The sequence below is a fragment of the Oryctolagus cuniculus genome, chromosome 18 (genome assembly GCF_051225735.1).
Source record: "Oryctolagus cuniculus isolate XC-2025 breed Fujian yellow rabbit chromosome 18, ASM5122573v1, whole genome shotgun sequence".
Classification (NCBI taxonomy): domain Eukaryota; kingdom Metazoa; phylum Chordata; class Mammalia; order Lagomorpha; family Leporidae; genus Oryctolagus; species Oryctolagus cuniculus.
The window spans coordinates 469,680-486,063 of NC_142884.1; the positions used below are offsets into that span (position 1 = coordinate 469,680).

At 44.2% G+C, this 16,384-nt stretch overlaps 1 protein-coding gene across 13 annotated transcripts in view; it reads left to right on the forward strand.

The window, feature by feature from the left end:
- Positions 1 to 16,384, forward strand: part of ZNF606 (zinc finger protein 606) — a 61,013-nt gene that overhangs the window by 16,771 nt on the left and 27,858 nt on the right. For 6 of the 13 annotated variants that reach the window (XM_051835252.3, XM_051835253.3, XM_070063332.2 and 3 more), the window contains one exon: positions 7,414 to 10,618. The exons of 5 other annotated variants lie outside the window; for them this stretch is intronic. In XM_051835252.3, coding sequence (XP_051691212.2) covers positions 7,414 to 9,389 — 1,976 coding nt within the window. In that variant the 3' untranslated portion in view covers positions 9,390 to 10,618. Of the gene's footprint in view, positions 1 to 7,413; positions 10,619 to 16,384 lie in introns of those variants that run through there. 2 more of the 13 variants (XR_016225088.1, XR_016225087.1) reach the window with 1 other exon arrangement.

Below are 16,384 nucleotides of genomic sequence, written 5' to 3' on the forward strand. Positions count from 1 at the left end.
ATGTGTGTGTCCATCAACAGAGAATTATAATTGCTGTCTTATATAGCTGTCTTATTTTAATTTTTTTAATTTATTTTTTATTTGAAAGGCAGAGGGAGAGAGACAGAGGTCTCCCATCTGCTGGTTTACTCCCCAAGTGCCTGTAATAGCCAGGACTGGGCCAGATGGAAACCAGGAGCTAGGAAATGAATCTGGGGGTCCACATTAGAAGGAGGCTGGAATTAGTAGCTGCAGGAAGTAAGCCCAGCAGAGACCACCTTACCCACCAAAGGGTGGACCCTGACACAAGAAGTCAGCAAAAAGTGAGGCTTTATTCAACAAGGAAGGGTAACTGGTGAGTAGGCATACCCAGGATGGCAGGAACACAGCATATGTAGCCCAGTGCACAGTCCCTCCCCGCTGAGAGCTCAGAAGGTCACAGTCTTCCTGGGAACCACTTAGGAACCTCCGCCCTCCCTTTTTATGCATGCGGGAGATCCTTTGTTAGGTTTTATTTCCCAGGATTGGTGAAAGCCTTTTCAAGCAGCAGGGGCTGGTTTTACAGGGCTAAAACCGAATGGTGGCAGTTGTCACTGGGCAGAGGACACGTGATCAGGGCTGTGGAAGAAGCACTGTGGCTAGTCTGTCTCCCCACTCCCACCACTGAAGTTGATAATTCTCAGAAATGGTACATAAATCAGTGTTGCCCCGTTTTAACATCTTGTTTTGTGTATAAGCCTTGTTGTTGTTGCCACATTTACAAGTTAGGTGTCACTGACTCTCAGGATACTTCTGAGATGTCTGGTGGGGGTGAGGAGGATGTTCTGTATTTTGAGTTACTGTTTAGTGTTCTTTCATTGCAGCCTAAGGGACTCTTCTTAGCATGAAATAGGACAGATTTGCTAGTGAGTCTCTTGATTCAGCCTTCATTTTTGAAGGATAATTTTGTTGGATGTGGAATTCTTGGTTGACAGTTTCTTCCCTTCTGACATCCATTGTTCTTAGGAGGAATCTTTCTGAAGATCCCTTGTCAGATATTACGAGTTGCTTCTCTTCTGCTGCTTTCAGGATTCGCTTTGGCTTTGGCCAGTTTAATTGTGATGTGTGTGCCTGTGGTCTTCTAAGTTGGAGATTTTAAAAGCCCTTATCCTAAGCTGCTGCTTTTCATCTTTTTGGTTAGCATTTTGTTAACCCTAGCTCTCTGCCATTGCCTCGGGTGATAGTGACTTAAAAACATTGCTTGTAAATGTTTGACAAGTATTTCTTAACAGATTTTAGCACTAGTCAAATCAGGCAAAACAGAGAAAAGCCAAGGATGGAATATTGGTAAGTTACTAAAGGTCACAGAACTCACTCTTCTTAATGAAATTCAGTCACTTCTCTTGGTAAATGCTTCCTGGTTGCTGCAAGGCTTTGGATGATTTATTCTGACAGTTTTCCTCAGCTTATTAGTTGTTTTTACAGAGAGGAGAAATTATTAAAGTTCTTACTTTGCCATTTTCACTGATAATCATTTTTAGTAATTTCTATTTTATACAACTATAGTCCTATAGGAATTCTGCTGCATTTTTGCAGCAGAATACTGTACACACTGTATCAAAATTTTTTAAAAAACATTATTTGAAAGGGAACATGGGGGGAATGCACATGTGCAAGTGAGCGAACAAAGGAGAACACTTCCACTTGCCAGTTCACCCCTCAAATACCTACAGTAGTTGGGTCTGGGACAGGCAGAAGCTGGGAGTCATGAACCCAATCCAGGTGTCCCACGTGGGTGGCAGGAACTCTATTACCTGAACCATCACTGCTGGTTCCCAGAGTTGGCACTATCAGGAATCTAGTCAAAAGCTAGAGGCATGCATCAAATGCTGTTGTCCCAGTACAAGACAGGGACGTCCCAGCTGTTAAGCTAAACCCACACCCCATCTTGGTGTTGTGTAAGATTTATTTGTTTGAAAGGCAAAGTGACAAAGAGATAGGAAAACTGCCACCCCAACACACAGACACACGAGGTTGGGAGTGGGTGGAGGAGATATCTTCCATCCTCTGGTTTACTCCTCCAAATACCCACAACAGTTGGGGCTACGCCAGGCTGAAGCCAGGAGCTAGGAACTCCATCTGAGTGTCACACCTGGGTGGGTGGGCCAACACTGGATGCCATCCATGTGCATTAGCAGAAAGCTCGATCAGAAGCATGGAGTTGTCAGGACTCAAACCAGACACTGCAGTCTGGGATGTGGGTGTCCCAAGCCGTGGCTTAACTCTCTGTACCTCGACACTACCCCGTTGTTTTTGAACAGTGTACCACAGCCTCCTCTTGAGTCCAAAGATTGGACATTTCTTCTCCTACTCTAGTGCAGTGGCTTTTCTGAATAAGCTCAGCAGTTGCCCCCTATCTAGATCTGACGTGTTCCTCTAAGGGCTGTGAGTCCTCTGAGGGCCTGTGGATCCTCTGAGGGCCTGTGAGTCCTCCAAGGGCCTGTGGATCCTCCGAGGGCCTGTGGATCCTCCGAGGGCCTGTGAGTCCTCTGAGGGCCTGTGGATCCTCTGAGGGCCTGTGGATCCTCTAAGGGCCTGTGAGTCCTCCGAGGGCCTGTGGATCCCTCTGAGGGCCTGTGGATCCTCCGAGGGCCTGTGAGTCCTCCGAGGGCCTGTGAGTCCTCCGAGGGCCTGTGGATCCTCCGAGGGCCTGTGAGTCCTCTGAGGGCCTGTGGATCCTCCGAGGGCCTGTGAGTCCTCCGAGGGCCTGTGGATCCTCCGAGGGCCTGTGGATCCTCCGAGGGCCTGTGAGTCCTCTGAGGGCCTGTGGATCCTCCGAGGGCCTGTGGATCCTCCGAGGGCCTGTGAGTCCTCCGAAGGTCTTCGAGTCCTCTGAGGGCCTGTGGATCCTCCGAGGGCCTGTGAGTCCTCCGAAGGTCTTCGAGTCCTCTGAGGGCCTGTGGATCCTCCGAGGGCCTGTGGATCCTCCGAGGGCCTGTGGATCCTCCGAGGGCCTGTGAGTCCTCCGAAGGTCTTCGAGTCCTCTGAGGGCCTGTGGATCCTCTGAGGGCCTGTGGATCCTCCGAGGGCCTGTGGATCCTCCGAGGGCCTGTGGATCCTCCGAGGGCCTGTGAGTCCTCTGAGGGCCTGTGGATCCTCCGAGGGCCTGTGAGTCCTCTGAGGGCCTGTGGATCCTCCGAGGGCCTGTGGATCCTCCGAGGGCCTGTGAGTCCTCTGAGGGCCTGTGGATCCTCCGAGGGCCTGTGAGTCCTCTGAGGGCCTGTGGATCCTCCGAGGGCCTGTGAGTCCTCTGAGGGCCTGTGGATCCTCCGAGGGCCTGTGGATCCTCTGAGGGCCTGTGAGTCCTCCAAGGGCCTGTGGATCCTCTAAGGGCCTGTGAGTCCTCCAAGGGCCTGTGGATCCTCCGAGGGCCTTTGAGTCCTCCGAGGGCCTGTGGATCCTCCGAGGGCCTGTGGATCCTCTGAGGGCCTGTGGATCCTCCGAGGGCCTGTGAGTCCCACCAGCTTTCCTTCTCTTACGCTCAGTGCTGACCATTCTCAGTTACTCTCCTGGGCCCTCCATCCTTGCATAGCTACCATTTTACAGAGCATGTCAGCTGCTTCCTGATCTCAGTAGACAGAATAAGGAAACTTATCTCCTCTTCCTGCTGTGTGTCTTTTATGCTAGCCTTCTGCAAGAACCTAAGCTGGAGACTGAGAAGTCCTCTTGACCCTTTCTTCTCTCCAAGAAGTAATCTCTCTCCTATTTATTTTTAAAGATTTATTTATTTATTTGAAAGGCAAAGTTGGAGGGAGGGAGGAAAGGAGAGAGGGGGTGGTAGGTCTTCCAGTCACTGGTCCATATCACTCCCCAAATGGCCACAATGGTCGGGGCTGAAGCCAGGAGCCTGGAACTCCATCTGCATCTCCCATGTGAGTGCTGGGGCCCAAAGACTTGGACCATCTTCCTCTGCTTTCTCCGGGACATTAGCAGGAAGCTGGATTGTAAGTGGAGCAGCTGGGACTGCAACTGGTACACATATGCAATGCCAGCATCACAGGCAGCAGCTTAACCTGCTGTGCCACAATGCTGGCCCTCAATAATCCCTCTTCTGACTCCTAGTATTGTTACTCTGGAATTTTGGTAGTGTCATTCAGCTTCCATCAGTTTCACCCTAAGTCAAGCTGGCCCCTTCCTCATAAGAATCCAGTTAAGTTGATGAGAAAATTATTACTTCTTTTATGTTGTTCTTTTTAGTAATTTTTGTTTCTTGTTAGCCACCTCAGGTTTTTTTTGATTTATCTCCTGAAATCTTTCATTATGAGGTCCTTGTCAGTAAATTTACAGTGAATCCAGTTGTTGTTTAAGGAAACAACCAGAGTTAAGACCTTCTCATTTTTTCTTTATTTTGATCATTTCTTGAACAGCTCCTGTGGTTTACTCAGCTGGAACCCTTCCTGTCCTTCTTACAGGCAGTGGCATCATGGGTGTCATGCTCATTCTGAGGCAGCAGTCGGTCCTACATCTAAGCTGTGCTTGAAGCCTCAGCTTATGTTTGTCCTGTGTGAACCATCTGCAGTTGCTTCTTTGTGTCAGTGCTGGTCTCCTCTTTCTTATCTCCCACCCCCTTAGCGTCCATACCCCACATGTCTTAGTGGTATTTCATGTGTATTGTTCATGCTGATTGATTGTCCTTCATCACCGGATTCTTTTATAGTTAGCTTTTTTTTTTTTTTTTTGACAGGCAGAGTTAGTGAGACAGAGAGAGACAGAGAGAAAGGTCTTCCTTCCGTTGGTTCACCCCCAAAATGACTGCCACGGCCGGCACGCTGCACTGATCCGAAGCCAGGAGCCAGGTGCTTCCTCCTGGTCTTCCATGCGGGTGCAGGGCCCAAGCACTTGGGCCATCCTCCACTGCACTCCCAGGCCACAGCAGAGAGCTGGACTGGAAGAGGAGCAACCGGGACAGAATCCGGCACCCCAACCGGGACTAGAACCTGGAGTACCGGCACCACAGGTGGAGGATTAGCCTAGCGAGCCATGGCGCCAGCCAATAAAGGACCTTTAGATGGGGAGATTATCCTGGGTTATCTGGGTGGGTTCAAAATGTGATCATAGGGTGAGGAAGGAGAGTCAGGCAGAGGGAGGAGATATGATGACAGAGGTTGAAGTGATGTGATTTGTAGATGGAGGAAGGAGCTGTAAGCCTAGAAAGGCAGGCACAGGCAGATACAGAAGATTCAGGAGGATGCTCCACTGTGGTAGCAGCTCTGTTTTAGCACAGTGAAATCTGTTTTGGACTTCTAACTTATGGAACTAAAACACAACACATTTGTATTATTTTAAGCCAATAAATTTGTGACAGTTTGTTACAACATCAGTAGGAAACTAATATAGAAGTAGGAAACTAATATAGACTCTGTTGTTGCAGGACGTACCTTGACGATGATGACAGGTGGCTCCCATCTGTTCAATTTACCAGGAATTTTTTCTATATTCACAGATCCATTTAATCATCAGAAAAGTCCACAAAGGATGGTGACAGAGCCAGTAATTAAATGTAGATATTGAAGGCAGTTGTTTGGCCCAGTGGCCACGATGCTGTTAAGGATGCCCGCCCACATCTCATGTTGGGGTTCTTGGCTTGATGCCCAGCTCTGGCTCCTGATGCCAATTTCTTGCTGGTGTGAACACAAGCAGGCAGTGGTGATGGCTCAAGTTGGGTTGCTACCAGCCACCTGGGAGATGTGAATTGAGTTCTTGATTCCCAGCATTGCCGTCCTCCACCCCCAGCTGTTGTGGGCCTTTGGGGAGTGAATCAGTGGATGGGAGTGCTCTCTCTTTCTCAAATAATATATATATAGATTATCAGGCTATCACTGTCCTGTTTCATCCTATGTTTCATTCTTTTTTTTTTTTTTGACAGGCAGAGTGGACAGTGAGAGAGAGACAGAGAGAAAAGTCTTCCCTTGCCTTTGGTTCACCCTCCAATGGCCGTCGCGGCCAGCGCACTGCGGCTGGCGCACCGCGCTGCTCTGATGGCAGGAGCCAGGTACTTATCCTGGTCTCCCATGGGGTGCAGGGCCCAAGCACTTGGACCATCCTCCACTGCACTCCCTGGCCACAGCAGAGAACTGGCCTGGAAGAGGGGCAACCGGGACAGAATCCAGCGCCCCGACCAGGACTAGAACCCGGTGTGCCGGCGCTGCAAGGCGGAGGATTAGCCTAGTGAGCCGCGGCGCCGGCCCCCTATGTTTCATTCTAATCCCTCTCTTGTATCATTGCTCCACAAATGATTCTTAAGTGGCTAGAAGAAATGTCACTTTAGGGGTATCCTTAAACCATGATGATGTTTGCCTTTTGGTTTGGTGAATCTTTCTCATTTGCTAGACTCTATGGAATAGTAAATGTGATAGCATTTATCATAGATAACATCCTGGCTTGAAACCTCACAAGGTTTCAAGAAACCTTACTTTTTCCTAACTCTACTCGCTGCTTTCTTTGGCAGGTGTCAAGATAGGGGAGCAAGAAGGACAGTATAACATAGAAGTCAATTATGATGCCAATAATTTACACATTCCTTACTAAGGGTCTGCATGGTCATTCTACATTTTCTCAGCTGGTCATTTTATTTTATTTTATTCTTTTCATTTTTATCAGTGGTTTCCTACGACCACCCCTAGTTTCAGTAGAAGAACTCACTAGGACCGAAAAGTCATTATACTTGGAGTTATGGTTTATTATAGTGAAAGGATACAAATCAGCACCAGCAAAAGGTAAAGATGGATGGGGCTAAGTCCCGAGGAAACTGGGTGTAAGCTTCTGGGAGTTGTTCCCAGTTGAGTTGCATAGGCACATTAACTTTCCCCAGCAGAGTTGGGACAACATACGTGAAGCATTTTTTATTAGGAAACTTGCCTGAGCTGCAGAATCCAGGCTGTTTATTGATGGTTGATCAAGTAGACACACAGTGTCTGTGAGATTGAACTCAATCACTGAAATTCTAACCTCCAGAGAAAAAGCAGATGCTCACTGTAAATGCATTACACAATGCACAAATTATCTGGAGAAATAATTTGTACAGAGCTTCAAGGCCTTGAGCATGCAGTACATTCAAAAGTAGAAATGCCAGTATCTAAATTCCCAGGAATTGGCCAAGGGCCAGTTATGAAACAGGCTTTCTTAGTTATGTGCAAAGTTTAAACAACTCAGTCCTATAGAGCTAACTCCTTTCTGCGTACCCATTTTGTGACCTTTTCATAGGAAACTACTCTTAAGTGATTTTATTAGCTTTCAGTACACAATTATTAACTCTTCTTCACTTTATATTCTGATTAGGTTCTTGAAAACAAATATGCATCTGCCTTTTAAACAATATGGACAGTAAATCTCACTATTCCCACTCTGTTCTGAAACATCTTTCCTCTGTTTTCATTGCTTTTTTCTGTATTTCAGAATGGAAGAAAAATCTTGAAAGCAAAGCATTGGTCCCAATACAAAGCATATTTGAGGAGGAAAAACCCCATGACATGAGGTTGGAAAAATACATATGGGATGATCCTTGGTTCTCCAGGGTAGAAGTTTTAGGCTGTAAAGACCAATTAGAAATGTACCAAATGAACCAGAGTACGGCTATGAGGCAAATGTTCTTCATGCAAAAGCAAGTGCTATCTCAAAGAGGCTCTGATTTCTGTGAACTTGGGACAGAGTACAGCCAGAACTTAAACTTTGGTCCTTCACAGAGAGTTTCCCATATAGAACATTTCTATAAGCCTGAAACACGTGCTGAAAGCTGGAAATGTAACTCAGCCGTACTGTATGCAGATAAGGTTACCTGTGAAAATAATTATGACAAAGCCTTCTGCCAGTCCATTCAACCTGTTCACACTACAGGAATGCAAGCTGCAGATAATCTTTTCAAATGTACTGATGCTGTTAAATCTTTCAATCATGTAATACATTTTGGTGAGCATAAAGGGATGCACACAGGAGAGAAACTTTATCAATATAAGGAATGCCATCAAATTTTTAACCAGAGCCCACCATTTAGTGAACATCCAAGATTTCATGTTGGAGAAAACCAGTATGATTACAAAGCATATGAGAATATCTTTTACTTCTCATCCTTCATGGAACATCAAAAAATTGGTACTATAGAGAAAGCATATGCATACAATGAATGGGAAAAAGTCTTTGGGTATGACTCATTCCTTACTCAACATACAAGCACGTATAGTTCTGAGAAACCCTATGAATATAATGAATGTGGGACATCTTTCATCTGGAGCTCATACCTTATTCAACATAAGAAAACTCATACTGGAGAGAAACCCTATGAATGTGATAAATGTGGAAAGGTTTTTAGGAATCGTTCAGCCCTGACTAAACATGAACGGACTCACACTGGAATAAAACCTTATGAATGTAATAAATGTGGAAAAGCCTTCAGCTGGAATTCTCATCTTATTGTACACAAGAGAATTCATACAGGAGAAAAACCTTATGTATGTAATGAATGTGGGAAATCTTTCAATTGGAATTCTCATCTTATTGGACATCAGAGAACTCATACTGGAGAGAAACCTTTTGAGTGTACTGAATGTGGGAAATCTTTCAGCTGGAGCTCTCATCTCATTGCCCATATGAGAATGCATACTGGAGAGAAGCCCTTCAAATGTGATGAGTGTGAAAAAGCTTTTAGGGATTACTCGGCCCTTAGTAAACATGAAAGAACTCACTCTGGAGCAAAACCATATAAATGTACTGAATGTGGCAAATCATTCAGCTGGAGCTCCCATCTTATTGCCCATCAGAGAACTCACACAGGAGAAAAACCCTATAACTGTCAGGAATGTGGCAAAGCATTTAGAGAACGCTCAGCCCTTACTAAACATGAAATCATTCATTCTGGAATTAAGCCCTATGAATGTAATAAATGTGGAAAATCTTGCAGCCAGATGGCTCACCTTGTCAGGCATCAAAGAACTCATACTGGAGAAAAGCCTTATGAATGCAATAAATGTGGGAAGTCTTTCAGTCAGAGCTGCCACCTTGTTGCTCATCGGAGAATTCACACTGGTGAGAAACCCTATAAATGTAATCAATGTGAAAGATCCTTTAACTGTAGCTCTCATCTTATTGCACACCGGAGAACTCATACTGGAGAGAAACCATACAGGTGTAATGAATGTGGGAAAGCATTTAATGAGAGTTCTTCCCTTATCGTGCACCTGAGAAACCATACTGGAGAAAAACCCTACAAATGCAACCATTGTGAGAAAGCTTTCTGTAAGAATTCTTCCCTCATTATTCATCAGAGAATGCATAGTGGCGAGAAACGCTTTATATGCAATGAATGTGGAAAAGCCTTTAGTGGTCACTCAGCCCTGCTTCAACACCAGAGAAATCACAATGAAGAAAAACTGAATTGAATTGAGGAAAGGTTTTTCTTTATTGTACATTTGATTAACACGTTGGGAAAAAAACCTCATAAATATAATGAAGAAGAGAAATTTTTCATTAAGAGTTTTTAGTAAGACTTGTCCCCTTGTTACTCAGTAGAAAATATCTTAGAAGAAGCCTTATGAGTGATAAGATTAGGGAAAAGCTTTCGGCAGGTATGTGGTCCTTACTCAACATAAAATAATGATGACCAAAATTCTAAACTCCCCTATGGCCTACCAGGAATCTATAGTTGAGGCACATGACTGGCGAAAAAGGCATGTTTTAGCAAGAGCTTTCACCTATTTGTAGATCAGTGTGTATTGTTAAGGGAAAAACATGCTGAGAATAGTGTTTTAACTAGAAATAGACTTTTTTTTTGTTAAGCTGGAGTATAGGGTGGAAAGCTTTACAATAACATTTTGTGCATAATGATAGAAATACAGATTTTGCTATTATAAAGTAAGGGTCTGAGTGCCCTTTACAGAGTAGGATATGGGATACTAAGTTTGAATTTAAGAAAAAATGTAGTATAGTATGGAATGGGGTATTTACTGTTGATCAAGATTAACCTCCTTTAGAAAAGATTAGTAAGTAACTGAGATCACCAATGGTGGAAAAGTTGTTACATAGGCATATGAGACTGATTTTGTTGGAACAACAGATGATACTTAATAACCCAGTGTGTCAGTGCCCATTATTTATGCATTACTGCATCATTGGTTAATTAGTTTGTAATTTGTTTTAGGCAATCACTATAAATTATAATTATGGACACTGCTTCAATATACATAACATGAAGGTGTAAAAAGGATGCAGAATTGTAAAAAGCATATCTGCTATAAAAATGTATGTGTATGAAGATCTGAAAGATCCATGAAGAAATTAACCAAGTTAAGATTTTTTTCTGAAGTTTTACAAATACATATAGTGTTTATCATATGTTAGGCTTTGTTTTAAATGCTTTCAAATATTAGCCTTAACTCAATGAGATAGGTACTGTTATTGTCCCAATTTTACAAAGGGGGAAACCAGGGATACAGCTAGTGAGGAATGGAGCTATGATCGTTTGACTCCAGAGTTAATTTTTTAAAACTGCTGTGTTATGCTTCTTGTCCAGTGATATTTTCCCTTAATGTGTTTTCCCCTTTTGTTTAGTGTTCCTATAGTAGACATTTGGTAATAAAAATCAAGAAAATCCTAAGCACTGAGAAATAAAGTTACCTGGTTCCTGTCTGATGAAGGATTTCTGGAAACATAAGAGCTGAGATTCCAGTGGAATATGAAAAAGCCTGAATTGGACATTGGGTCCTGGTTTCCTGGAATTTCATTGCCCACAACTTAGAATTATAGGGCATCAGGGCCAGGACAATTACTGGAGATTTTGGCAAACCTGAAGAATACCACTCGACAGGTTTAGAATGCTTCTCCATGAAGCCATGGGCAAGGCTGTGTATTCTTTTACACAGACACTGCTATGTGTGAGACTACCCTTTCTGAAAGTCTCCCTTGAATTCAGTGTTTATAATTATTTTCACCAGGTAGACAGATTATTTGATAGGAAGAAGGATTCAGAAGGAAATGGAGTCCATCACTAGTCCATCCCCTAGAGTTAGGAAGTCTCTCTGAGTATTCACAAGAGAGGAGTGAAGCCACAGAGAACTTGGGTGGCTTCTCTCTGGTTCACAAAATATTCCTAAAGCAGGGCTGTATTTAGGGGGCAAGGATTCTTCCTGGATAGCCTTCAGGATATTGGATGAATATAAGGCTCATCTAATTTCTCAAGATCTATGACTCACCAGTGGTTGAGAAATGGTTGCATACTGGAGCCATGGGGAGACTAATGTTTACTGTCTGGCTACTGTAGCTTGAACTCACTGAGCTATGTAACACTTGATTCATAACTTCAGAGCTGAATGTATTAGTGGTCACCCAATAGATGTTGCAGGAGTGAATTAATGTTTTTCTGGGTTTCTCATGGGATTAGTGGAGAGAATAGAGTTAATATGATCTCTATGAGAGGGGCTGGCCAGCACTGGTCAGGTGTACCTGTGCACTGCCTGTTTAGAGTGAGGGAGGGATGGTTTGGAGATAGCTTGTTTTAAAGTGGATAAAACCCAAGAGTTTGTACAGATATCTCATCCTCCCAGAGAAGGCGGGCTCTTGGGTTTGTCGTAAAGTGACTGCTACATCAATAAAGCTCTTGGCTTCTTAGTATACAAAAAATCATATATATTTGTAAGAAAAAGCATGATATATCTGGAATCATACTGCTAACATAATAGGAATATTATTATCTAATATCTATAGTGAATCTATATTCTCAGTTTTAGAGACTCCAACAGATTTGATAGTTCGTATGCAATATTCCACAGCATCCTGGCAACTTCTTATTACCAAGCTTATTAAAACTTTTTGGTTACTTATTTATTTGAAAGAGGCAGAGCTCCCATCTACTGGTTCACTCACCAAATGTTGACAACTGCCAGGGCCAGGCCAGGCCACAGACAGCAACCTGGACTTAATCTGGGTCTCTCATGTGGATGACCATGATGAAGATTTGAGCCATCATCTGCTACTTTCCAGTGTTTGCAGAAGCAGGAAACTAGAGTCAAGAGCAGAACCAAGACTTGAAACGAGGTACTGCACTATGGAATGGAGGCATTCCAAGCCACAGTGAGCTTCTAAGCTAGGCCAGTCACCCACCCCCAAACTTTATATGTCCATAACACACACACACACACATTCTCTCTCTCTCTCTCTCTCTCTCTCTCTCTCTCTCTCTCTATATATATATATATATATATATATATATATATATATATATTAATTCTCTAAAAGGAACTCCTGTGGCTTAACTCACATGTTTAGTGAAAGTTCCAGACCATTTTTTCTTTCTGAAGGATTCCCTACCTCCTATCACATACAGCCTTATGTAACAATAAACATCAAGACTAATCTCAGTGTTCCATTATGTCCAGGATTCCCAGGTGCCCTTAGTCTGCCTAATTCTAACCTGTGTATGGTTCAGTTTCCTTTTTTGTTTCTAAGTTTTTATTTATTTGAAAGGCAAAGTGATAGAGAGATCTTCCATCCATTGATTCGCTCCCTAAATGCCTGCAACAGCTGGGACTGGACCAGGCTAAGGCCATGAATCAGGAACACCCACATCAGAACATTTGCAGTGTGGCTGGAACCCAAGTGCTTGGGCCCTTTGCTGCCTTCCAGTCACCTTAGCCGGAAGCTGGATAGGAAGAGAAACAAGGACTTGATCCCAGGCACTCTTTTTTTTAATTTTTATTTTTTTTTGACAGAGTGGACAGTGAGAGAGACAGAGAGAAAGGTCTTCCTTTTGCCGTTGGTTCACCCTCCGATGGCTGCCACGGCTGGCGCACTGCGGCCGGCGCACCACACTGATCCAATGGCAGGAGCCAGGTGCTTCTCCTGATCTCCCATGGGGTGCAGGGCCCAAGGACTTGGGCCATCCTCCACTGCACTCCCTGGCCACAGCAGAGAGCTGGCCTGGAAGAGGGGCAACCGGGACAGAATCTGGCACCCCGACCAGGACTAGAACCCAGTGTGCCTGCGCCGCTAGGTGGAGGATTAGCTTATTGAGCCGCGGCGCCAGCCTCCCAGGCACTCTTGATGAGGGATGTAGGCATCCCAAGTGGCAGCTTAACCTGTTCCTTCACAACACCACCCCTGGTTTTTGATCCCATCTTCCGCTCTTCCCTAACTGAAGGCATCTGCTGGGCCCTGTTACACCATCATCAGAAGCTTCCCTTCACCCTGTTGGTGCGTGTCCCCTATGTACATTGTCTCTCAAGGGTGACTACTTCTCTCCCACTCTCACGGTTTCCAGTCTTCTCTTTCCCCTCTGTAAAACTAGGCTGTAACTCAGAAGACACCAGGTGATCACTCACTGCTTTTCCTAGCTGCAGTCTTCTATTGATGGGTCACTCATCTGCATATCTCAAGAGATTTCTGCTCCTGCCTTATGGTATTTAAGACCATCCCCCACCATATTTCCTGATTCCAGTGTCTGCAGATCATCTTCTGGAATTTGGATCTCAAGGTTTTTTAACCTCTCTGCTGGTAGTTTTGTCTGCCACTCTCCCATAGCCAGTCATCCTGTTGTCCCTGGGATAATTACACGAGTGACAAATCCCTTCACCATCTGTTTCAAGTATCTCTTCCTGAGCTAGTTGGCTGTTTGGTACCCAGATTCCAACAATCTCTTGACTGACCCTTCCCGCATATTCAGCCCCAGCAGATGATTTTCCTCCTGAGAAAACAGAAGCAATCAGCAGATGCCTCCAATCCATCCCCCTTCTATTTACGCCTCACAGTCTTTGTCTTCCCCTTGGTGCCTGTCTGTGAACAGTGCACTGCTCCAGCAAGTCCCTTATCTCGTATACGAAGGACCTCAAGAACTGCACAGTGAAGTACATATAAAATATGTTTCTTTTGGTGCTAAAAGAATTTGAAATCCGGACATAATTATTTCATAATACACATTTTCCATGAACTTTTTGAATACACTTTACATCAATTTTTCTATTTTGGAGTATTTCCATTAATATGGAAATGTATTTCTACAACAAAATAAACCTTTTGATAGCTACATTTTCTAGCTCCTGTGTCATTTCTTTGCACTTTAGAAAGTAAATCTTGAGTTGTGTGTGCCTACTGGCTCTACTTTCTTAAGCTGCTCCAAGCCCATCTTCTGGTCAGATGATGACATTGTTCATCCAGTGGCCAATTCTTAGTTTCCTTCTTGACATTATCAGCAGTGTTGTAGATAGTGGATCATTTCTGCCTTGAAACAGCTTCTTCACTTGGCTTTCAGTTTTCCTCTGGTTTCCTTTCAGGCCCCTTGGCCGCTTCCTCACTTCTCTTACATCTTAATGTCAAGGTTCCCATTTCTTTTGTATTCTCTTGGTGATCTCATCCAGACTTTAAATGCCACTGATGAGGCTTTTTTTTTTTTTTTAAGATGTATTTGATTTATTTGTCTGGTAGAGCAGAGGTAGAGAAAGAGAGCTCTTCCATCCTCTGGTTCACTCCCCAATGAATGCAAGAGCCAGGTCTGGGCCAGGCCAAAACCAGGAGGCAGGAAGTGCATCTTGATCTCCCACATGGGTGGCAGAGGCCCAAGTAGTTGGGCCATTTTTTCATGGCCTTCCCAGGTGCATCAGCAGGGAGCTGGATTGGAAGTAGGGCAGCCAGGACTTGAACCAGCACACCAATATGGGATACCAGTATTGCAAGCAGTAGCTTATCTGGCCGCACCACATGTTATCCCCAAATGAGCTAAAGGCTACAGTTTGAGGATTTTTGGAAGAACGTTTATACCCTTGTTACCACCATTATAATCAAAACAGAGAACACTGCCACCTTTTCAAGAGCTCCTTCATGTCTCCATGATTAATCCTCACCCACCCACAAACTCTAGGAAACCATTTTCTGTTTCTTTCTCTAATGTTAGAAGTTTTGTTTTCAAAGTTCCAGTAAGTGTAGAATTAAGTAGTAGTCTATTCACACACTACCTTCTTTTGTGTCTAGGTTCTTTCACCATTTAAAAAAAATATTTTCTTAATCCAAAAGAATTACAGAGAGAGGGGGAGACAGAGAGGTAGATCTTCCATCCACTAGTGTGCTCCCCAAGTGGCTAAAATGGCTCAGACTAGGAATGTAGCAGCCCAGACATTTGTGCCATCCTCCGTTGCTTTTCCCGGTGCATCAGTAGGGAGCTGGATTGAAAGTGGAGCAGCCACGACTTGAGCTGGCACCCATATGGGATGCCAGCATCACAGGTGGTGGCTTTACCCGTTACACCTCGACACCAGCCCCTCACCAATTCTTTTTTGAGGCCCAGCCATGTGAAGCGTGTGGTGTATTCCTTTTTAATTCTGTATGGCTGAGTCACAGTTATCTCACCTGCTGGTGGATGTTAAATTGTTTCCAGGTTTGTGCTGTTTGATGGGCAGTATTTTATAAGGCGTTCTGTATTTGCAAATTAAACTATTTTCTTCTTTTCATTTTATAAGTTCATCATTTTAGGAGTCCTATTCACATGCTAGCATGTCTGTTTTTGCTCCTTCTCTTAGCTTTTCTTAATTGTTTTCTAATTTCCTTTGTGTGTACATTTCTACTATCTTCCACTTTGCCAATTTCTTCCTCAACTATATTTGTCTTGCTTTTTATTTCCTCTGTTGTGTTTTTTTTTTTTTTTGACAGAGTTAGACAGTGAGAGAGAGAGAGAAAGGTCTTCCTTCCATTGGTTCACCCCCCAAATGGCTGCTACGGCCAGCATGCTGCGCCGATCCAAAGCCAGGAGCCAGGTGCTTCCTCCTGGTCTCCCATGTGGGTTCAGGGTCCAAGGACTTGGGCCATCCTCCACTGCACTCCTGGGCCACAGCAAAGAGCTGGACTGGAAGAGGAGCAACTAGGACTAGAACCCACCACCAATATGGGATGCTGGAGCCACAGGGGGTGGATTAACCAAGTGAGCCATGGCACTGGCGCATGTTTTTATTTCAACAACTGTTTATATATCTCATATTCCTACTCTTTGAGAAATGTTGTGTTGTCATATCCTATTGCTAATACCTATGCCTTCTCTCTTTAATAGACTGATTTTAATTTGTAAAAAATTGTCTTTATTTGAAGGGTTGGTGTTTGGTATAGCAGTTAAGTCACTACTTTGGATGCTCATATCCCATCCTGGAGTTCCTGCTCTGTTTTCAATGCAGCTTCCTACCATTGCATACCCTGGCAGGCAGTGGGTGATGAGTCAAGTACCTGGGTCCCTGCCACATGAGGGAGACCTGGACTAAGTTCCTGGCTCCTGGGTTTGGCCTATCTCAATCCAAGTTCTTATGGGTATTTGGGCAGTGAATCAGCAGATTGAAAATCTCTGCATTAATCTCTTTATCTCTCACTGTCTCTCTGCCTCCCATACAGTTTTTCTTGGAAGACAGAG